At 31.0% G+C, this 26,112-nt stretch overlaps 1 protein-coding gene across 7 annotated transcripts in view; it reads right to left on the reverse strand.

The window, feature by feature from the left end:
• The window catches only part of LOC125071058 (protein doublesex-like), a 167,611-nt gene that overhangs the window by 87,284 nt on the left and 54,215 nt on the right, over positions 1–26,112 (reverse strand). For 2 of the 7 annotated variants that reach the window (XR_007119903.1, XR_007119904.1), the window contains exons 3-4: positions 24,762–24,843; positions 22,785–22,952 (exon numbers count right to left, since the gene is read on the reverse strand). The exons of 2 other annotated variants lie outside the window; for them this stretch is intronic. Coding sequence is in view for 3 of the 5 variants with exons in the window: in XM_047681127.1 (XP_047537083.1) it covers positions 24,749–24,843 (95 nt within the window). In the remaining 2 variants the exon portion in view is untranslated. Of the gene's footprint in view, positions 1–22,784; positions 23,107–24,744; positions 24,844–26,112 lie in introns of those variants that run through there. 3 more of the 7 variants (XM_047681127.1, XM_047681126.1, XM_047681128.1) reach the window with 3 other exon arrangements.

Below are 26,112 nucleotides of genomic sequence, written 5' to 3' on the forward strand. Positions count from 1 at the left end.
AACGCATTTTTCATCTAGCTATTATGACATGGATTGAAAGGGGTTGATACGGACTATCATTTTTTACCCGGAAATTACGTGGCATATCAATTAATCATTAAATGTCAGATTTAATTGGCCTAATAAGAATTGCTTATGCATCATAAATAACATAGGGTTTCTTTTTTTTATATTATTTATGTGTTTATATTAGCTAGATATGCCATTGTTACAAATTGTTTTATAAAGAATGTACATTCTTGAGTGCGTTTATATTTATAATTTTATTCGTAACGTTTTATATATATGACTGAGCTTTTTTTTATAAAAAAAAAACGAAGTGATTCCTTTTTATTGGTACTATCAGTATTGAGGACAACGAAATAGCCTGGAGACGATCGTTTCATATAACAAGTATTATATTACAGCCACACGTTCCTTGTCTTTTGGAGATACCTATCGTAAGTGTCACTTCAGACACTAAGCGAGAGCTAGGCCGAAATAAGTGTAAGACTTCAACTCTCATGACACTGGCGTTGCATACTCATCATTTGATCATTTAGAAAGTAATTAGTAATACCCCAAATACGTCATTATACTATTTATATAAAATAAAAACTTACAAATTTACATTTTTTATTCGTGTTATATATGTAAACGGTAAAAATATCGCATACCAACTAGGTATGTCAAGTTATCATTTGTGTCCCAGGGCCCCGTCACCTTGAGGGCCGTGGGTAGCACACTGCTTTGCCCTATGATAGCTACGCCACTGCGTCACGAACACTTTTGCTATAGTATGTGTTTATTGTTTAAGACTACATATAATACAGATAACAAAAGGGTATTTTTATTTTTTATTCTTTTGTGATATTTTAATACATTATATAAACCAAAAATTAACTACGTGCCAATCAGGTATCCCACGAAATTTATCATTTTTTATTTATATTAAAAATTTTTATGTATCCAAAAGTACTGGACCAAGTACGAAAGTAAGTACCTTATGAAAAATTGTGAATGAAATTAAATGAAAAATGGCAAACGCAGTATTGCCTGCTTACTTTCCATTTCTCAATCCCCATTTCTTTCAGCACTAAAGGTGCCACATGAAAATAAACCTAGCCATTACACAAACGGAGCTTAAGAAATAATGCTTTAAAACTAAATAAAATTAATTCTTTTCATCATGAGATCAGACTTAAGTTTTCTATTTCCTAGTTTGTCATTGTAAAAAAAAAAAAAACAAAAAATCAATGCGGCATAAGCTCGTGTATTTATCTCAATTAAAAATAAATCGATAATATTGTATGTCACTTAAATAATAAGACAATATGGAGTGATTGACGTATCAATGCAGAGACAAAGCGCCTTGAAATTTTGCACTAAGTTTATAACGTAGGCGAGGAATAAGGAAAGAAATACGTAAAGCAAGACAATATAGATATAAATTCCATTGAGGAATAGATTTCATATCCGGCTAGCGAAGGACCACTCAACTACTACTGAACGCATAATCAAACTCCAAATGTAATTACTTAATAATTAATATACTCGACTAGTTCTTTATGTAATAATTAATTGATAATTAAAAAAAACTTAAAAAAAAAACCGATTGGCCTAAATGAATGAATTCATTAATTTGTAGCCAGTCTCAAGATAAAGTGGAATATAGAAACTGACATACACAAATAAGCCGTGAAAACATTACACTACTTTTTTAGACTGTCGTTAGTTTTGACGACAGTAATTACCCCCGACCGTGTTTACGTTAACGACAAATCAATTATTTGTGACTGATATAGTTAGTCCCTAATTACAATATTTCGTCTGACACACGTGATATTTCGTTTAAAAAAATATTTGTTTTCTTATTTATATTGATTTAAATACCTACTAAGAAAAACTGAACTAAAATATTTAAATTTTGTGATTTTTGTGCGTTCAACAACACAATTTAATTCCATATATATTTTATTTTCATTGTCAGTCAATCAATCGGTATGAATAAAATGTATACGGCCTCTTTGTCTCAACTCGCTCGCCTTTGCGCGGAATCTGTTTTTGTTGCATCAAAACTGGGCGGGCAGACTACAATGTGAACGATAACGATTCTTATACCAGTAAAATTTTATTTCTTCATGAATAAAATAAATGATAGCTTAAAGCGCCGTTCACACGTATTTCATAACAAAACGATACATTTGTTTAGTAAATTTAAAGTTATATAAAGTTTATTATTAAAGTTATATAATACATGCACAAGATAGTAGAGAAACACTGATAATTTTAGAGGTTTCTGAATTGATGTCGTAACAAACATATTTTTTGCGCTTATATTGCAAACACTGGCTCAACCCTACGAGATAGGTCAAAATAATGTAGTACAGTATTGTACACCTTAAAAATGTCTTCAAAAAGTCCGCAACGATAAGATATGTCTATACCTTAGAGATAACCTAGAACAACTATTTTTTGTCCTTTACTTTTTACGAGAAATAATGGTTCATTTTCGAAGCGATTTTAAGCAATACAGCATTAATCGTTATCCTATTAGGTACCTTAAATACATTGTGCATTTAATATAGATCGTTATGGCCCTCTACAGCATGTAATTGAAATTAATATTTCCTAAAATAATACAGATTTAAAATGCAGGGACATAGCGGTTTGTATTGTCTAATGACAAAAAAACTGCGAACGTTTTCGACATTTTGTAGTATATTTAGTATCAACATTGCACCCGTGCGAAGCCGGGGCGGGTAGCTAGTTGTAAATATATAAATAATATACATTTATATGTGCACTGTGCTCGTGTATTAAATAATGTGATATGTAATACATAAAATATATTATTTATCTGACATTGTATCGGGGTTAAACGGTGACATATTTGCTGATAAATTGTAATTACTTGATAACACTGAAAGACATTTAATTATTATTTATAGAAACAATTATCTATACTAATATTATAAATATATAATATACAAAGTTTCTCTGTCTGTTACCTCTACGATTAAACCGCTGAATTTATTCAGATGAAATTTTGTGTTGAGATAGTTTGAGCCCTGGGGAAGGACTTAGTAGTCCTAGGCTGGGTTGCTTTTTTAATTAACCCCTCGTGGGAGCAAAATTTGTGACAGTTTGTGTGTCACAGGTAAAGTTTTATTTATTTCGCGCGGGTAAAGCCGGAGGTTCAGCTAGTCTGTTAATAAAGTATACATTACATTACATTATACCTTTATTGTGTAATTTTATCTTTAAATATCATGGAATATTTGACATAAGTAGTATTTTTTATAACAAAACTTTTTGTGGTTATTAGAAAATTATATTTAAATATATTGGAGGACACAGAGCAATTTTTTAAATGACGCGTTTTATAATCATATCTGTATATATAAAATCATGTCTATATCGTTTCATTTAATTTAATTTAGTTTTAATTATTATTATTATTTTTCATTGCATATTTCAATTAATTTATCATACAAATAAAATATGTAAAATATATTTCATGTATATCTGTAAATAATTTTTATATGAGATGTGCGTTTTCTATGGATACATTGTTTTTTTTTTTAATTTGTAGATTTGTAGATACTTAATTATCTATGTTTGTTTTTTGTCTAATTTTATCTGTAATAATTAATTGATTAATTATTTAGTTCATATTATGTTTGGAATACCTGTGATTTAAATAAATTTTATTATTGTATTTTTTTAAGTAGTACGAACATATGTTTAAATTGTGCTCGTGTAAGTACTTTTATTATGTGCAAATACAATTTGGCTTGACAATAAACAATATAGATTATTCGGATTATTCGAATTACTTCGGAAAATTGAAACCATAGATTACTGAAATACTAAAAACAATATTCAATGCTATGAAATAATATTTGCGCGTGCAGTTCGACCTTATTCTAATCCTATTAGCATACCTAGTTTTTAGCCTAATGGGTATCTTAACGTTATGAAACTGTAACGGGGCCGTTTCATACATATTATCAGGTAAGTAAACGTTAAAATAAATCCTTCGTTTGTTTCTTCCCACAAAAACTTTTTTGTTTTTTTACTGGAATATGCATTTATTCATCGTTCAATGTAAGTGAGAAGGAATGTACCAGACTACTCACTAAAAACCAGCCTTACCAACTCACGGCATGCGCCACCGGGGCAGTCGTTGAGGTAGGTTGCGGCGACTTTATTTTATTTTCGTTGATAATTTCAAGACAGACGAAATTTTTGAGGTACAGCTTATTTTATATAGGTATATATATTAGTATAATTTGTTTATATAGTTTTAAATACATTACAAAAAGAAAAAAGCTACCATTATTTAACCTTTTCCAAAAATATATTATGTTTATTATTTTTTTCTAGATATTATAATGCAAATGTAATAATTGTGATTTGTACCAGTGATTTTGAAGATATTACGAGATATTTGAATAATATGAGAGCAAAATGTCGTGGGCCGAGCAGTGAGATGATTAGCACTCTGCTGATGGAAAGATTGCTTATCACGACACTGATTGTATTGTAATATTTGTTTCTGCTCATCACTTAATTATATCTTAAGTAAATTATGTATTTTGCCCGAGCGAAGTTTGTACCGGTGACATGTAGATTATAATTTTTAATATATTATTTAAAATAAAATATGGACTGACAATTTGTATCGTCCATGTCATAATTTAGAAGTTTGTCATACAAAAAAAATCAGGTTTTTTTTTTAAAATTAATTTTAATGTAAGCAAGTTTTTGGATTTTAAGATAAATTTTGTTTAGCTATAATTAAATACACTGTTTTATTCACCTTTCAAACCTTTTGGTAGTTAGTTTAACGGCCTCTAATTTTTATAACCTTTTTTTTCTGTTATTTCTATAATTACTATAAAATCAGTTTTTGCAGGATATAATTCAATATCATTATTATTAAAAATACTATTAGACAACCACAGTCATACTGTAAATTTGGTAGAAAATAAAGCCCTTATAATAAATTCTCCTTTGTTCAAATCGAAACGAGTTATCGTTGTTATATATAAAGATACTTATAATATAAATTATTTATCAACAAAATGTATTATTTAAGTGATACTGTATTAAGTGAATACGTTAATGTAAGCTTGCTGCGTGAACCGGGCGCTCTGTGCTACACAAAGGCGCTCTCAACGTGCTCGTGGGCACGAAATCTAGCAGGTGTTTTGTTAATACATCGACTTGACATAGTGCCGTATTGAACGAACGAAGCTGCATGTATTTTATTTATTTAATTAAACTCGTTTTTCGCATGAAAACAATGTGAGCATTGCACTTTGGGAGGCTGTTGCAATATCGGATACATTGATGACTTCCGGTAAGATACCAACTACGAGATCATTTTTAAAGATGAGTAACAAACGCAGGAGAGATTGTTATAGTCCTCATATGTGTGCGTAAGACAGTTCTATCCGTGTTCCCTCATTCATATAGCCTGACTTGATGAAGGACATTCCGCCACGACCGGAGAGAGCTTAGGCGCAACGGTTTTACGTGCTCGGATACATCACTATATATCTAAGTGAGCACCCGGTCTATATAATTATAGTCTGGCGGTAAATACAAAAAACGCGACGTTATAGCAAACTACCGTAATACGGGAGAGCTTGAATAATTAAAGCAACTTTATAATTATAGCGCTCGTAAAATCGGCACCTAGCTCAAACTTGTGCTAATAAAAGAAGTTTTCCTCTAAAACCTTTAAAAATAAAGTTTGCTCTTAGCTTCGAAATTCGATGGTCATAAAAGAGTTTTACGAGCGGTACGGCGCAGGCGCGTGACTTTTTACTCAAATACACGATTTATTTTGCGAGGAAAGCAATTTTTCGCGCAATACGTTTATAAGATGAATTTTATAATCCGAACATGATTTTACACTCAAGAGTAGCTTAAATAGCTTATCTTGGAAACGTCAAGTTTTTCGAAGTTATAACTTAACATATGTATTAAGTTTAATCTTGGAAGTGAGTTTTGTCAGATGTTAAAATTTTGACGAATACACTTTTTATACCACAACATATTAAAACTTAAACAAAAAAAAAATATTTATGTCCTCGTGATAATTCGTTTGTTTCTAAGTAATGCCTTTGTATGTTTTGTGTCCAATCGTGCAATGCAAATCTATTACATATTAGAATTTCTATGAGCAGACCGGTTAGTCGGGAGATGAGAAATATTTGGTAACCATCACCTTTGTTATGACATATAAAAATGTCTATAGTATAACTGAATTCACTAATAGTATTTTTTATATATGCTGTCATGGCTGATATGTCGGGAAAGTGAATTCGAGACACAAATGAATTCGAACCTTTAGATTATATTAGTTCATTGTTGCAAGGTAATAAATACATACATAACACTGGGCTATAAAACAGTAATAAGTCGAAATCAAGCTAAATGATGAATTTTAGCTCTTCGCGACTCACGACGGTATTGTCACTTAATTGTCCTGGCTCTCTTAAACTGCGAAGTCAACACTAAACACCGAGTTTATTAGAACCTATCCGAGGCACTCGTAAAGCTCTATTTATGACGTTTCCAACGTAGTGTGCTCAAGCCCTAATTGGGAGCTATACAGCCGCGTTGAAATAGTAAAAATATCTCAAGTAATCGTAAATTTTACGACTATATTCTTTAGGCGTTGTATGTAATTACTACATAGTTACTGACAGCTAATTTGGTACTGTTACGTGGCTTGGTCGTTTATTATTTATTAAAGGTACGGAAACATTTATATAAGCCGGTGCTTATATAAATGCTTCCGTACCCTTAATAAAGAATAAACGACCAAGCCTTGAGAGTTTAACCCGATGGTTAAACTTTCAAAAATGCATTGCAATGAAGTATTACTCAATGCAACAGCTAAAATTACAATAACTAGACTTTCGAGTTGATATTTGATATATCAAGTGCACACCGACTGTGTACAAAAGCCTCTTCGGTTCGGACCATAGCTACGCGAAAAACTTGCGGAGTTTATAGCAGCCTGTTTATAACTGCCCTCTTGTGTAGAAACGCCCAAATGGTAAGAATTATTTATAGGGACAAGAAGTAAGGATAATTTGCAGAAATTTGTCAAAATTCGATCGCAGCTTTCGCGTCGCGTGTGTTTAAAGAGCGACCGTTATGAATTTTGTTCTTATTGATGTGGGTCATTATAGAGATTTACATAAACGTTTCAAGTACATAAACCAACAGATCATGATGATAATGAGGACCAAGAAAGGCAGGCAAATTAATCAAAGTAGATTATCGAATAATTATACCGTGTAACAGTGAGATATCTTTTAAAAATATATCGACAATTCCTTGATGACAAATATAGCATTACGAAAACTAATTTCGCAATAAAACCATACGGATAAATTAGAACTCCAGTGAGTCGGTTATTCAAAACAGATAGACAACCCGTCCGAATATTCGTCCGAGTGTACTTTAATTAAACTAAGGTGAACGTCACGAACGTTAAATGTAGACCATTGTAAATTCCAGCAACGTTTCAGTTTCATGACTTTAGTTGGAAAACGCCGTCGGACTTTTATGAGCAATTTCGGTTCAGACGTTTTGTTATATTACCAATGCTTTTAAGGTGCTGCACCTCGCTCCGGTAAACATATGTGCAATTTTATGGCCCACTAGTTTATGGAAAATGTGTAATAATGTTCGCGGGAGCGTTAACGTTGTACGAAATGTGCCATACGTCATCTCCGACAGATGCGCCTATTGAAAAACCACATCACAGTGAAGCGAATGACTTGCTTCGGGTATTTCTTCATTTATAATTTTACGTGCGTTAATACATGTCGGTGTTTAAGGTATGTTTATTTTTTTATTTCGGTTAATTGATATATTATTATATGTCGATTTAAGCGATCGCGTCTGTCTGTGATAATATTAGAACTTTTCTACGTGGCTAACTTATAATGCAGATCTTGTTATCTCGACTTGAAATTCCAGGCCGGGTTCATAAAGTTTTTTTTTTTGACAAGAAATCTCAGTAGCTGCTGGGAATTTGAAGTTTGCAATGTTTACATAAAGCCAACGGCTCTACACCTGATCTCATTCCAGTGGAATCGATTTATCGTGTTATGAACTATGAGAGAGGTGGGGAGAGTGTTGCCAATAGTGGTCGTGTTCGAAGTCGGTTAGAAGATCATTGTTTTAGCGCCAAAATCAATTGTGTCTACAAAAACCCTTGTAGTTCTGTGGTCCGTATTTTGAGTAAAGGTTGACTACTTATAGAAATAACATGCACAATTAATATAGTTAGCAGCACATTGTCAGTTCAAGGAATATAAAAAATAAATCAAACAGTATCAATGAGTCTATGAGCGAAGACAATGTATTATATAATTTAAAAAAAAAATGTTCTTTTTTTCTAGTAAATTAGCGTTTTATTATTATGGTAATTTAACTGCTGAAACACACTTAAGACTAATTTTAAATAAAGCACTAAATATCCTTATTAATATTTTCATATAAACTTTTATTATATACATAGAACATTTAACAAACTCATCTGCTTAATAATATCTTCCTACGAATTGTGCTGCTGAGAAATTCCTTGAATAAAAGTAGATAAGTGAACAAGCAAACCCCTATTGCGAATTCTAAACGCAAACAAACACATTATTCATTAAAAATATGGTAAACGAATCAAAACGAATCTGAAATTTACCGCAGAGCTGCACGATTCTCTCTATATAAAGTTTTCGCAAACGCAAACGCGACAGTTTGTGTTTAAAACGTACTAAGAGTGTAGACAGCATGTATTTACACATTTGTGAGAGTATAAAACCATACGGAGAATGTTTGACTCATTCAATAAGAAACAATTTAATGGAAGAATCACTCGTCAGATTCCACTTAAGAACTTAAATCGCGATCGGAAATTGGAAATTTAAATTTACATCAATAATAAAAACTCGTAGGACATATCACAAGTACACAAGACATTATTATAAAATACGTATTTTATATAAACAGCAATTTAATTATAGTGAGACAAAATTACGATAAGATTTGATACTTTAAAAATAAGTTGTTAAACAAGCGTTACCATTGTATGAAAATGATAATCATTTGTAATATTATAATTTAGTTATTTTTTTTTTTTTGAGAATTGTTGCTTCCTCTAACAATTAATTCTTTATGTTTACTCGAATCGAACGTTAATTTTGTTGATCGACTTATGGGCCAACCTAAGATTTTATTATCTGTGGAAAAAGAAATAAGTAGTTTTGGCGGGCTTTTAAAAAAATATTGATTGTAAAAAATCACGTTATTTTTAACTAACCACAGATATACTTAAATAAAATTAATTACAGTAAATACTGACTTTTTATTAAAACTAATTTAAACTATAGAAAGGAGTTTCCTTCACCGTATAGCAATGGTTTTTTAAAAAAAGGCTACTATATATATTGCATTTCCTTTGTTTGTGTTCTTAAAACACACTTAAGACTAATTTTAATTGAAGTTTCGATACGTTACTATACTATGCGGTCTTCTAGTCTCTTCTCGTCTATTTAGAAAAATATTAACAAAAATCAACGTAAAAACTTTGTATCTTATGTCCCGCGTAATTTAAATAATAATCTGGCGTACTGGATGTACGCCAGATTATTATTCTATTGATCTCTGTTTATTATGAACTAGTTGATGAAATTAATACCGACACGTGTTCTCATTGTGTATCCGGTTCAAGCTGTATGCCACTTTGAAAATAATAATAATCTTTGATTATGTATAGTACGTCTAGATCGACTGTCAAGGCTGCGAACGCTTCGAACAAAATAGTGGTTACTAAGTACACAGAATAGAAGTTTGACGTTTGGCGAGTGTCAAGCGTAGGTAGCTGTCACTTATGTACATCAATATAATAAAATTGAGCCGTTAGTCTTTGTTCTTCGATATATAGATTATATTGAAATCGTCGTACAGTATCACGTTAACATAGTCTGTGGAAAATTACGAGTAGGTATCTATATAGAGCAGTAACACAAATTTGCTCTAAATATTTTTTTCCATATAAATTATTAAGTCTACATTATATTATCAGAAACTGGCAATATATACAAAACCGTAGCGTTTTTTTTTTCTTTAAACGATTTACTACAGGATATTTTTTTAAACTTTAAAAAAATATCTGTTACAAGTAAAACTCTCAAAGAACTTTTATGGTTTTTGGAATGTACTTGTACTACCCAAAAACCTATAAATAAATATAATAAGGTAACTAAACGTAAATTAAAGGTATTAAAATTTGATTGTTCGACTGAAGACTAAAAAAAAAATGGTACACTTCAAATCTAGTTAATTTCTCAATACCGTTCGTCTGTATTCTTAAAAATAAGATGTGCAAAGAAATTCTCAAAAAAAAAAAACTTTTTACCATTAACTATTGAGAGTTTCTGAACACATTGTAATTTAATAGAATTTGATTTCATATTATTCAATCTACAAAAAAGTATATCAAAAACTTCTAAAAAAAACTGCCAATGAAACGTAAGCAATAAAAACCATTCAAAAGTTTCAACTGTAAGTTTTTTCTCCAATATTTTGTTAAGCAACAAATGTTGGTCGATTGAAATCGAACCGTGTGGGCCCGGCTTTACTCGCTTGCTAGTTACAAATTAATTTGAATTTCAACATACCAAAAAACTACACACATAAATAAAACATAGTCAACATAAAAAATAGTCCAGACAAGGCAGAGGGAAGTATCATTTGTTAATTATAAAATTATATAGTAAATAAACCACGTCAATAATAAAACGCTAGTTCTTGAAGATTACGATTCCCCATTAAATGTAAAACCTTATAAGCGAGCACTTTTATGCATTGAATATTTACTACAACCCGCTTGCTGAAATTGAACATAAATTCAACTGCCGCCATTACATTATATAACTCTCGGCATATACATGTATACTAAAGCATGTTTTGTTAAGAAAGGAAACTGATGAGGAGGTTTAATATTGCTTTAATAGAAATCACGTAACTTTTTCTAAGACATGTTTATTTCGTTGTATGCTTTTTAAATTATTTCAAATAAATTTAATTTGTATTTTGTACGAATGTTATAAAAAATATTAAAACTAAAAAAGAATAAACGAAAGAAATCGGTCAATGAGTATTCATGTACATGTCATTTTTAATTGCGTAATCAATTTGAAAAACATCATGAGGAAACCTGCATATTACATCGGTCCACTAGTCCTTATTGGAACATTGTGGTGGAATAAGCTTCATCGACTAATACTGTAACTTTTAAGAGGTAGATATGCCTGTTATGGCTAGGATTCGTTTTAATAACAATAAAAAACAAATCTTACCACAAACCGTAAATATTCCAATTCAGCTTGTATTTCATGGGGTTGTTAATAAATTTATTCGTGTGATATGAAGATTTTTTTTTCGAAAATACTTATTTTGCTAACTCTACCTTATAAGTTTATAGTGACAGATTTGACAATATAAAGAAAAGCACCTAATATCCACTATTATATTTGATTTGAGATTTTGAAAATAAATATTTATTTCGAATAGCGTATTTTTAAGTGAATATATAAAAAATCGCATTCCTCATTCTAGATAACCGATCTAGACTGTGACGCTCAAAGGAGCTTTTCAATCTACGAGACGCAATAAAAATATGCCATGCTCCACAAGACACATAAAACCGGCAACGACAATGAATTCCTGAAAAAGATGATATCTCACTCTTTACAACCGCGCTAGAGCGGGACAAAAGGAACGATAATAAAACTTTTGATAGGATCCGAGAGAATCCATGGTATAGGGTATAGTCCGCTTTTACTGGCGAAGGACCGTGTATCGTCTCGGTTTTATGCGAGTTCTAAAATTTTAAAGATTTTATCACATTTCCCTTTTATGCGGAAATGGATAACGGAAGTCGGATGGAATTTTACTGCTATTGGTTATGTCTGCTACGTAACTAGAAGTTTTTATTGTAATTGATTTTTATTGTAATAAAGTGATTAGATATATGTATGTACATACATTGATTTCATTAGTTTTCAAAGAGAGATTGTGATCTCTACATGATGAACGATAAAGACATATTCATCTATCTATATCGATACAATATATACTAATAATATATATGCGAAAGTAAGTCTGTCTGTCTGTCTGTCTCTGTTACTGTTTATTTCTTTATAATACGAATTAAAAGATTGCTTTAAAATATATATGTATGTTTTTCATTGAGACACGCTGAAAGATTTTTTAACTATATTTTTATGGACCTGACCCGCAATTATACAGCGGACATATAAGCCAGAATCATTGTAACCCTTAAACAAGGCTTTGTTGGAATTAATTCCACTACGCTGCTCCAATTCGGGTTGGTGGGTACATCACAATACTTCAAACTTCACGAGAATTCCGTTGTGTTTGCTCAGAACCCATGGTCTTCGTATAAAATGCACGTGTTTAAACCATTGGACAATCTCGGCTCACGGTAACTTTACCGCAACCAAACAAACACAAGTTTGTGTGTTGATTGTTTTCCAAACTGTGGTCAATTTACGGCTATCCAGACTTTTCGCCGCTGCCAAAAGCAAAATTAAATGAACTGTCAAACGAAATTCACTATTAACACACGTAGGTTAAAGTCTAATTTAATTTGCGCGTAATTTGTTTTGGGAAATTTACACGAATGGACACGAAAATTGTCGAGAAAGGGAACCGCAGCAAACTTACTTTACCAACTCTCTCTACTCAACTGTATGCTGCTATATATTGTTTTATTTTATACAATTAGGTTCGTACTGTCCACACTATTTAAGGAGCAGAGGGTCTCCTTTCCCTTCTTAAGAAAGTTCAGAGCCTATTCCACTACGCAAACATAAGAGATACAAAATACAATTCAGTTACCTCGCGATGTTTTTTATCAACTCTGAACACCACTTACTCAACAGACTCAAATTCAGTTGTGGTTGTGGATGCGTGCGTAGCTGCGATCTTCGGTTTGAAAGTCTAGTCTCACATGAAAATGCTTATCAAAACATTAAAAAATATTAAGTATCCGAAGTCAAATATTTGACAAACAAACAGCACATTAATATTTAATATTTAACGATCAATGCAAAGGTAATTTTTAAAAGTTTTCATTCGTTAATGAACGTACGATTTTATTGCGAACTATTTTTCGGTTTAATGAGAAAAAACACTTTCATTACGAGTAATTAAAATAAGCAATGAGTAAAACGTATTGAAAAGTCGATTAATTTAAATCGAAATTTCGATTTGTGTTTAACGACATGTTTACTTACAACAAATCGGGACTGGATCGGACAACATCAAATCTTTATTGAAAACTAATTATCTGTTAAAACTGATTTAATTATTTAATTAAATAAGTCAATCAATGTTGCATGTACATAAAATTGCAAGCGTTGTATACATTTGCAAATTTACAAAGACATACAATAAAATGCCTATATTTTATTTTTTGTATTATCTTTGGTATGTATATTTCAAACAAACAAACAACATTCTCCAATTCTGATATGATGTTTATATAGACATAATTATTTTCATCATCATCAACATTCTTCCACTGCTGGACATAGGCCTCTCCAATTGCACGCCACTGTAGTCTTTCTTCGGCAACTCGCATCCAGCTCCTGCCAGCCGTCTTGTGCAAATCGTCACTCCACCGTGCCTGAGGACGTCCTACACTACGTTTGCCGAGACGCGGTCTCCACTCTAGAACACGTTTTCCCCAACGGTTATCGGTAATTATTTTACTTAATTTTTTTTTTTAATTAATTTAAAAACGTTGACAAAGATGTACTTAATAAAACAAATTAAATTTATTACAAGTAAAATATTTATCTTTTTAATTCTACATCATAATGAAATATATGAATAGTCCTTCGCGTCCTTTCCAGCCGATTTTGTTTCTTTGGTCCAATACAATGCGTTTGACACAAATGAATGGGTTCCGTAGCGTCCGGCAAGGCATTTATAAACGGGACGACCAACCGCGCTTAATCAGACACCTTTTAATTGTTTATCCTGAGCTGTCATTTACGTATTATAATGACCGATGCTTTAATATATCGACTGGTTAACCCTACTCTGCTACATTGTACAAATCTAAATACCTTTTTTCAATATAGTACGTGCATAGAGTAACTTATTAATAGGAAAAAAAAATCAATCAGTAATAATAAAAAAACTGCCTTTTTTGTTGATACATTTAATTATTTATATGTCAAATATAAAGTGATTTAAGAATAAAGTTCCTTGACGAATTCTCTCAGAAAATATCTACTCTCACAATCACTTCGTATCTCACTAGTGAAATGTTTAAAACTGACTTACGGTGATTTACTATTTTGATCCTTATATCGTTTAAAGATTATAATTAAATGTCACTTATTACTTTTGCAGTTAGCTGATATGGCTCAGTGGTAAGAAAACACAATTAACAAGCGACGATTGCGGATCCAAACCCACTGAATTTTGATGTGCTTAGTTTATGTTATTTTAGCATGTGTCGAATGAAAATCTACTATATGTATAACTACCAATCCGAATAGGACAATTTGATCGAAACTCCAATCCTTCTCGGAAAGAGAGGAGACTTTAGCCTAGCCCTGAAGACATTTACTTTAGTAAGATCCTAAATTATTCTTACAGAATAGCTCCGCTATCCTTATAGCTTAGGAACTGCTCTAAATGTGCACTTGACAACCGAGCTATTGTCACCGATGATATGAGACAGCCTATAACAATTTATCAGCTGTCTCATATCAACGATTTGCGCTATTTTCAAATCGATCGTTTCAGATTCAATATCGCGTGAGCGACGGCGCGTGGCATTTTAATTCGGACGCTATTCTCGACGTAGTAACTAACCAGTTTAAGATTTACTATTGGTTATTTTTAACTTTAATAGCGTTGATTGGGTAGTTAAGATTATATTAATAATGTCAGTAGGTATTATTTATATCAGGTACGGATCTGGAATTTGGAATGTATTATTTCATATATCATTTGTTTTGTATTTTATTTTCAAAAAGGCTATAGGCTATATATTTATATCACTATATGACACTAAGACTTCCGCTACATCTGTCTGTTTGTCTGATTGCAAGTAACTTGAAAACTACCGAATGGACTTTTTTACTGTTCCGCCAATAAGCGTAAGGATTAATGAGGATGGTTTGGGTGCATAATTTATTAAGACTTTGCGTAAACAGATTAAAATATGACGATTATTGTTGATAATGTCGGATAAATTATGCCGATTTTGAGTTTTATGAGCGTGTGTGTGTGTGTTGAAAAGCACGGACAAGTCCATATTAAGTGATTAAGATTATATATATAGCGGACAGGTTAATAGCCCATTTGATGGTCATGAAATGGTCACCACTGTCACACACATTGGCACTGTTTTTTTTTTAATTTCTTACACAACCAATGCGGCTACCTTAAGAAACTGAGACACTATGGCTCATGTTACTCATGGCTTTTAGTTACAATGGTCCACGCACCCTTTAAGCCAGAAGAGAACGATACTAAGTGTTACTGCTTTGCGGTAGAATGTATGATTAGGGGGTGGTACCTACACAGATGGGTTAATTTGACACCCCTGTTTAATTTATATTTCTCATTGCACGTTAACAAAGTAAACTACAAGGGTAAAAGTAATTTTCATAAAAGATCCGTATACATATTTCTTTAATAATACAAGTCTAAAACAGCATTCCATTCATTCATTCAAATCTGAGGAACTGGACTGTGGGATATTTATGTTAAAATAATGTGGCGTGACGTAAAGGCGAGGGATTTAGCGCCCCTTTGATACATTGTACCAAAGGATATAATATAATCGTACTGTGGAGACGTCACGGACACGACACAGCAACTGTTGCTATCAAATATTTGTTTGGTCCCATCGGATCAGAGTGAGGAAATAAAGTTTACCTGTGTGCACTTTAATATGTATGTATCACACTTAAGAATGGCTATCGTGGCAGAGTTGGATTAAAAGGAGGCCCTAGACCAACAGAGGCGTGGAGACCATAATAATTATATTATGAATTAATTAGTATCTATATTTTAATTTCAATCAGTAAGCTATAATTTGTTAACTTGTATCGGTAACTTTTGAAAAAGTAATCAGTAACATTATTATAAAATTTGATTATATCTAGATATTTATTAACTCGTCGGAATCTCTGTTGGGGGCCCCTCTCGTGTGGAGGCCCCAGGCCAGTTACCCCGGTTGCTCTCCCCTAAATCCACGACACAGGGCCGGATAGGATCATTTCATCATTTAATGTTTCAAGCTATAAACACATTATCAACTATCCGAAAGGATCATCGGGCAATAACTTTATCAAAAATATTATCTTGATTCCCAATGGTTTGAATGCGTGCTTCCTAACCGATGATTACGTGTTCAAACCCAGGCAGGCACCACTGAATTTTCATGTGCTTAATTTGTGTTTATAATTCATCTCGTGCTCGGCGGTGAAGGAAAACATCGCGAGGAAACTTGCATGTGTTTAATTTCAACGAAATTCTGCCACATGTGTATTCCACCAACCCGAATTGGAGCAGCGTGGTGGATAAGCTCCAAACCTTCTCCTCAAAGGGAGAGGAGGCCTTAGCCCAGCAGTGGGAAATTTAAAGGCTGTTAATTATTTTGACAGAATTATTTTCGGACGAGGTACATATTGTAGCTGGTGGCCACTTGTAAACAATGTTATTTAGCACGTACTTGGATATCTCGCTTAGCTTTACGAACTAGTTTGCTCAGTGAAGCGATTGCGCGTAGACAATAAAATGGAAGCTCGCGCAAAAGTAATGGCTCGGTTAATGTAAATTTTATAAATGTTGTCATTTGGTTTAATTAGCATTTGATTGGGTGAGCTTGATTTTCAGTGTTATTGCTGATGTTTGATGATAATAGGTACTCCTTATTAATACTGCAACTTGGAGATTCCGATAAGATGTTATTAATTTTAAATTGCCTTAATTATTTATATAAGCATAGGATTTATTTTCTTATGATATTACACTGGGTCACTCATTGTTCATGGAAAGACTGATGGCTGTTAGTGAACAAGATTACCTGAAGGTTGCACCCAACTGATTGTAAAAAGCGAATATTAGTATGATTTTGCGTAAAATTTAATAAAACATTGGGTTGGTTATTGGTTGAAGATGAAGTACCTTGTAGTCAAATATAGCAGCTCAGTATCACAGCTTTGTGCCACCACCTCTGGATCCAACTTAGTCATAAGTTATACTACCGTTAAACATCAATACTCTGTACTGATGTGTTCCAATGTAAAGAGCGTCAATTGTATGACAGATATGAACTACAATTGGGGGACCAATGGGTCGCTTAGTTTCTTAGTTGTTCTAAATTTAAAACTACTAAATTATATTCGGTTCTCCCCGACAATATGGAAACGATGAGGAACGCAGAAGAAGCACCTTTTTATACGGTCAATTCTCTCGTTCTATTTATGAAAACATTTAATCATTATCATAAAATAGTCGTATAAAAGTTATAAAATGTTTCAAGTTATATAGTTTTCTGGGAACACCTATGCTACTTCTGAGCTGTTCGCATAAAATTAGTCACAGCAAAATAAGCAATGGAAGCGTTAAAGCCCTTCAAGCTATTCACCGACTGCAGTCGTAAAATATTAGCTGTCTCTTTCTTAATGAACGAAATGGTTCGTGCGAGGGAGAAGAAAGATCGGTTGCAACATTGTTATCGAATAACCCATGTCAATACTGGAATAAAATAGTAATGTGCAGTTTTACGCGAAATACTTCCCACTATTGAATGTTTGAAACGATTTATTTTATTATTATTGCATTATCGTCATTTTGATATAATTTAATATCGAATAATAACATTATTTTTGGTTATATGGAGCTTATTAAGTGCAGATTCAAATCAATAATAAAATGCTTAAAGTGTTAACTTAAAACCCAGTGAATTTGTGTAAGCCGTCCTTTTACCGTCGTCCAGCAAATCCCATGTAGGGCTTCAAGCGGATTATCACCCTTATTACGACAAAGTACCGACAATATTTTTAACCGCGTGGTGAAAGATTATGGTTTAATGGCAGATGTTCAAACCGGAACACAACAACACTAAACATTACTGCTTGATTGATTATATCTTCTTTTAAAATGTAAAGTATTATTTACATAGATTACCTAAAATAATGTATACATGGTTTTATTTTGTGGCTTAGTCTACCAGTTAGCTTTGATCCAAAATATTTCTTAAAATATCTGTGTTGTTTTTTTAGGTATACATTTTGAAAAAAAAGCAATGGAATGAGTAGGTTTGAGTTATTTAGAAGACACTAGTTTAGATTAAATCGTGTATTAATTATTACCTAATTTGTAGACTATGATTAATGATTTTACGAAACTTTTGATACGAGTAACGATATAATAGGATTAGTTTGGGATACATAATATAATATTAATTGAAATAAATAAAGGTTGAGTGATCAGGAGGCTTGTATGGTTATAATGAAATATTCAGGAAATTAAAAAAAAATAAAATCAAAAAAATATGTTGTAGAGTATAAAATTTATTTCAAAATTGTTTCCAATATTTCAAGTGAACAAAGATTTATGAATGGAAAATGAATTGCATTTAACTATTTAAAGAAATGAAAAATTTCGAAATAGATAATCGATTTTTTTTTAATTTTTCTATATCGATGTCGATATAGAATATATAGAAAATATCTGGTGTCTGATGGCGTAGAAACGCCATGATCAATGTTAGATGAGCGACATTCGTTAATTAACGTAAAATCAAAATTGAAATTAAACATTTGAAATAATCTTTTTTTTTTATCGATTTTTGTTGCTCGATTTGAATAGAAAATTAGTTGAGATATTTTAAATCGATTTAACGGTTAATCGTTTTCCATCGATTTGTGTGAATGCGGCTTAGGCTTAAACCTTAAAATTATTAAGAAGAATACATTACAACTGCACGTCCCTCGGTTGCTTGAAATTGAATATTTTCTCTTATAAAGTAGGTACTTATAAAACTAATATTTGTTTTTTTTTTATTAGAACTAGTCTTTCTAGTCTTATTAGTCTAGGTTTTTCGTGGTTCAACTCAAAGGGTTCTGCTTGACTTTAGGCATTTTTTACACCTTTTATGATATGAAGACCACCCAACACATACTGCTACTTTATGTCACAGACCTCCCTAGTAGACCCCATAAAATGAATATTGTTTACAAAGTAATCGTTTTAATGGTCTAACAAATGTTTCTAGCTCATAGGGGATAGGGGTAATCAGTTTTGCGGTTGTAAAAAACCAGAAACAGAAATTATTGGTATAATTCTTCGTCTATTGGAAGATGTTTCAAGTTTTACGACACCACCAGTAATTGAAACATTCGTTTTACGATCAGTGTGAATAGGAAAATGAACTTTATTGCATTAAACTAGAGTTCATTTTAAATTTATAGGAATATTATAAATTAGTCTGAAAAATGTTGTAGGAAGGTTTTTGGAATGACTTAACCTTTAAACACGAATACATTTTCTATTCTATTTGCTTCTGTGTTTCTACTAAGAAGTTTTTCATTGAAAAGTACCATGACAATTTAAACAATTTTATATAGTCTAAAGGACTAAGCCTCTACTAGTTTACTTGGTGATAGGGCGTTGTGCAAGTTCGTTAGAATAGGTACCACTCACTCATCAGCTTTCTCCCGCCAAACAGCAGTACTCAGTATTGTTGTGTTCCGGTTTGAAGGACGATTGGGTCAGTACAGGCACAAGGGACATAACATCTTAGTTTCCAAGGTTAGTGGCGCATGTGTGTTGTAAGGAATGGTTAATATTTCTTACAGCACCCATCATCAGGTGGCCCATTTGCTCGTCCGCTTATTTACTAAACAAAATGGTGACAGGAGGGCTGGTTCGTTTTTTGCCCAGAGAAATGGAATGGCGAATCAACGGGGAATTGCCGCTAGCATTCTTGCCACCATTCCACGCGGTCATGACGTATACAGTAACTATTGATTCGAATAAATCCTTTATTATCTATTTATATCACAAATTCAAAGATCTAAAATTTATTATTAAATTTATATATCATATTTTTATTTAAACGTAGAAACGATACTTTGAGCTAATTTTAAATCTAAATGTTAAAATTATTTTTCAACAACAAATATTATTCGACGTATAAATAATAAAATTAAAATAATCAAAGGTATTTGCATTTTAATGAAAATGATTAAAATGCAACTTATAGTCTATTTATTTAAGACATTTGTAAATAACACAGTTATTGCAAATTATAAACCCTACAAGACTATTAAAAGTTTCGCCTTTGGCATTTGAGTTATGACTTGTTAATTATGAAAGTAGTTTGTACTTCAAATGTATATTAAACGTGTAATTTTATATTTACGACATTGTATGACAATGGGTAATGACTAGTTAGATATATAGATATATATAGCCATATTGGCAAGGATAGCAATGGAAAACCGGTTATAAGCAGTATATTTTAAACCGATCCTAAGGGAACTGCCATCATATTGTTTTTTTTTTTTAATTAGATAGTTCGTTTATTGAACAATTTTCTGAGCCGTGTGTTCGATGTGATTTTTCGTCGGTAATATCTGAGTAATCGTTTGATTGTTTTTAATGTAGAGAGTTTTAGACAATTCAGCCCTGATATTCCCTCACTCTTGCTCTCTCTTTCTCTCTCTCTCTCTCTCTCGTTATATCTTACCTTTTGTTCTTTTATACAAAATATCACATTTCGTGCTACGACAATGTTGACTTTTCTTATGAAATATCAACTTATTCTATTGAAGCGATTCAAGGACGAATTTCCCAAAATACTGAATTTTATTTATTAAAACATGACACCCAAATTTCTAGCTACAAATATGACGATCTTCGATGTAAACTTTCATCTCCTATTTCATCCTAAAGAAAGGGCTAGTAACCATATATAAAATATACGTAATACGTGACGGCGGTATAATAGCAAATCTATTCTATTAAAGCTCACTTAGAATCACACTCGTGATGAAAAATGATGGAAATGTTTGTATCCTTTAAATTTACTAGGTCTCGTCCGCGGCATCGCTCGCAATAAGGGGTTGGTCATCAGGTGCTAGGCAATAAAAAGTAGCCTTTGTTCTTGTTGAATGTTCTTCCTTGAATTTCAAATCATGCTTCTAACCTTATTTCATCAAATTCGTATCAGTGGTTTAGTTGTGAAAGACAAGACGGACAGTTTCGTATTTATACATTAGTATAGATCATGAGATATTATAGTATAGATAGATATAATGACGCTTATCACCTTCTGACATTTCAAGATCGTTACCTGCGATGGTTTCGTATGGAATTTGAGTTTATTTTTACAAAATGGCTCTAAATGTAGTTATAAATTAAATGTTTTTAAAGTTGTTTATTATATTTAATCTGTTCGATGGTTGCCAAATTCCAAATTCCAAATTTTGAATTTGGAACAACATAACCGATCGAACTGAAATGATGTACATCTGAAAATGTCGAGGTAATAGTTTGGAGAGATGGTGCACGTTTTTAAATCGTTATTACATTTTTTTAACTTTTTGCACTCAAAATCACACAAATATTGACAAGATAATAATCTTCTAAGCCGTAAACGAAATAGCCTTACTCCCGAACCGTTTTCAAATTAAACATTTTTATTAATTCCAAGAAACACAACACAACGTACAATAAAATATACTTTCGTTTTAAAATATACGAGTGTACCATAATTGCAATTTTTATTACTTCTGCGAATCGACGTATAAAATACAATTTGCCTACATATTATTGAATTTTACAACGCACGCCTTTACGAAGATTCCTTAGGAGTTTTACAATCTGTAATTATATATTATAAACAGTAAACGATCTCGGTTAAAGTCTGGGGAAATGTTGGGAGCGATGATTGCAATTAATTTTTTGTTGTTATGTTTGTATGTTTTTAGGTATGTTTAAATATATCTGTGGAAGTAGAGTGAATCGTTATTATCGTTTTATAAATCGTCTTTGGAACGTAGTACCAACGTGATTATAAAATTGAGTTCTATAATAAATGTTACAAAGATAATCTTTTTAAAATTTTTGAAATAAGAACACAAAAAAACATTGTTTTATTTTTATTATAAAATGTTTTTGTTTTTTTTTTAAATTTTCAAAATAAGAACATAATTGTTTTATTGCAATAATAGAGAGGGAAAAATATTTTTATTTATCGTTTTGCATAAACTTTTTCGATTTTTGTCATTTGTATACATAGCAGTGACAATCTTTTATTTAACCGAACATTATGAATAGCATATTTAAGTTTTGAAATAAGAACATAAAATATGATAATCTAATTTTACTTTTTTATTCAATGGAATGATTTACAAATAAAATATTATGACCTAAAATGGGTAGTCACTATTTAAGAGTCTTTGCATGTTATAATGAAAATTATGATGAGTACTTTTGAATTAATCATATGGATTTATAATATCAAATACATATATTATGATTATATAATTTGTAAACAACTATTTGACTTCCAAGAAAACGTTAAATATATAAACCCATCGCCCTCTAATGGAGCACAGAGTGGCAGGATGTTATGTATAAAGATATTGTTATTATTATAACTATAAGACTTTTAAATGATGACCCTTAAAGAATTAAATAGTACTTACCCGACAGTCTTCAAGTGATGAAACTGAATTGTTCGACATTCGCACACAGCATCGCACAGCACGCGTCCACATATAAACCGCACTTGTAAAACTAAGTATCATTCGCAAAACAACTTCATCGACGATGATAGTACACCACTTATATTATTAATTTCGCTCAGCATTTTCCTACAAAAAAGAAAATAACACTAAATGAATATATCGATAACACTAGCACATCACTTGACCGCGTGATTTTAACGAAATTTCGGCCGTTAACGATCGGTCACTGACATTATTATTATTTTTTTAAATTTCGAACTTTTCCACCTTCGTCCGGTCACTGCAAAGTGGAAATCACTACTGGTTAGTGTGTTTACTGAATTAGCTGACTTAAACATTTCTTTTATCGACATGTGTATGCAATATTGTTGTGCTTGTAACAATGTATGTATGTATGTATATTGTGACAACTGATTGTTTTATAAGGCGTAGAGAGGAAAATGTATAAACAAATATAAATTAATGTTCTACATTGTGATAATTTATGTGATAAGTACTGATAACATTTGCATTGAAGTTTTATTTTAAAAAAAAACTTTAAAGATTTATCTAGCCAACATTTTTAATACAATGTATTACCGAAACTAAGAAAATAATAATAATAAAGAATTTAATGGTAAGTACTCTTTCTATAATTCCTCCTAAACATAAAAACCGTTCTTTCATGTATCAATCATTATATTCTAATTTAGGACGATCCCGTTTCTCTTAAACAGGACCACCCCGATTAGCCGCGAAATAATGGCTAACCTATCCAATAACAATATATTAGTTTTAAAGTTTTAATTATAAACCTTTATATAAAATGTATATTCTTAATTAGTTTTCGACTCGTATAACTACTTCGACTATTTATGAATTAAAATATATAGTTTTAATTTTAACTCATCGATAAATTAGAAATAAGTAATGACCAGGTGCATCGATAATTTAAATAACACGTCTTAACGTGTACATCGATTGACAATGAATTATCTGAAATTATATGTAGGTTATGATGAGAAGTTTTAAGTAGGCACTATTTTAGGGAAAGTGTTACATTTACTTTTTTTATTGTTTAGCTTAAGAATACATTCGTTATTTAAAATTTTTATGAATTGAAATTATTGTTTATACGCCTTATATTATAAACTTTTCATCAGATTGGGATAAAACTTTGGTGCGATATTGAGTAGCCCAGCGAAGGCATTTATAAAAAAAGTATATATTTTTTTCTTTGAATATTATTCTACACGTGCTTGGTTGCTTGTTTTTTATAAATATTATTGCTTTGAAAATTTCCAATTATTTAATTTATAATTTTTAAATGAATAAATGAAAGCAAACATATTTAATTTTTATCTTAATTCTTCTTCGAAACCCAAATAGGATTGAATGATTGTAACGTTCAGAAATGAAAATGAATTATTTAAAAAATAGCTGGTTTTTTTTTTGAAATTATTACAACTTTAAATAATTTTTAAAATTGCATTGTTTTAATACAGAATATTTGTAAACCATTAAGAATTTATTTTTAATTTTACGTGTAAGTATTAAAATATTCCGGATCTATCATTTAGTACCAAATTAAAATTGAAAAACGAACGTTGTTAATTGAGATTTGGAAAATACCTTTTTTGTTATTTTTATAACAAATTTGAAACGAATACTTTAAAATAAAATATTATACATTAACGTTTTGATGTTTTAAATATCTTCAATCTACATTCCTAATTTGAATTTAAATTATTTCTTTAAAAAAAATATTTATGATTTATTTATTTTATTTGTATTTCTATTTGGAATGTTATTTAAAAATAATTCAAATTTGTATAGAATGTGTGCTCGTTTAATATGTACGTGTATGTATGTGTATTTTGTGTATGTGTCTGTGCGTGCATGTTCTGGTTCAACATGTGGTATTGAACAACTATATTACTGTATTAAAGTCCGTACTGGCGAGTCGAGTTCCGCAGTTCGTGACCGTCAAAGATGTTCAAATTGTGCTTCCTCGCGTACTCGTTGATGATCATCTTCCCTGAGGACAAAAATAATGTATCACATTCGCAGAGCGGCGCAGGCAGAGAAGGCAACACAAAATATACATTAAAAAAAAAAAAAACGTAAGTATGAAAGTATTTTGTTTTGTTAAAATATATTTTTACTTACTTAAGATATATTTTATGATATTAAGATAAGATTAGCAAAAAACATAGATATTGAAATGAATCTCAAAAAAATAAACTATTTTTATCATAACATTTTACTTAATATATCTTAAACTTTAGTAAATAAATGATACCCTAATAAGTTAAGACGCAATTCACAGATAAAAATGTTAGTTATACATATAAATAAAGTATCCACGTAATACGGTAATGGAGATTGATGACGTTCAAACCGGTATAATGTGTGGAACAACACTATTAATACTTGACAGCTTCACAAATTGATAAATTATACTTCAATATTGACCAGTAAAAACAAAGGGAATTTCAAACCGTTTAAATAAAGAACAACAAAGACTGCTCCGCGAAAGGGTACACATAAAAAAAAAATCTAATTTTAAAACTTGTAATTTATATTTTCATATATGGAAAATAAATTTACAGAGGTTGATAAGGATTAAGAGCATTAGGTCTAGAATTAGCCTAACATTTTGTTTAACTGTGTATAATTTTCTTTTATAAATTTAGACCTTTCACCATATGTTAGAAACTAAATAAATTCTTACAAAATACTTTCATTACTTTTTTTACCCTTAACAGTTTACATACTTATTCAGCAAACAATTTTAATGTATTCGATTTTTTAATTAACTTCTAAAATATATGTATCAAATCTGTAATATTTTGAATTTAAACATTTTATCTTTAGTTTACTTAAAATTAAGGGATAAAAAATACTTTTATGTAATTTATTATGTATCTTTTTCTTATTTTTTTTTTTTTTTATATCGATCAATTTATTTAATAATATAAATAATAATTAGTTCTACTTCATTAGTTTCATTAATACCGTGCAACTAATAATTATGCAAATTAAAAACATACTGCGTGTACATGCCGCTCTATTGATTTATAAATATATCTCAAAAAAATTTAGGTAAATAATCTTGTCTATTAAACAAATTAAAAAAGACATTATGAATATATAATGGCTATACACATATATAAAACAATAAACTAGATTTAAAATAATATCAGTAGGTTGATTACGGTATGCTAGCAGTATTTAATTTTCTGTGTAGTAGTAGTTTTTGTTTACTCTAACGTAGCTCATATACCTACCTACACTAATGTAATTT

The sequence above is a fragment of the Vanessa atalanta genome, chromosome 18, assembly GCF_905147765.1.
Source record: "Vanessa atalanta chromosome 18, ilVanAtal1.2, whole genome shotgun sequence".
Lineage (NCBI taxonomy): Eukaryota > Metazoa > Arthropoda > Insecta > Lepidoptera > Nymphalidae > Vanessa > Vanessa atalanta.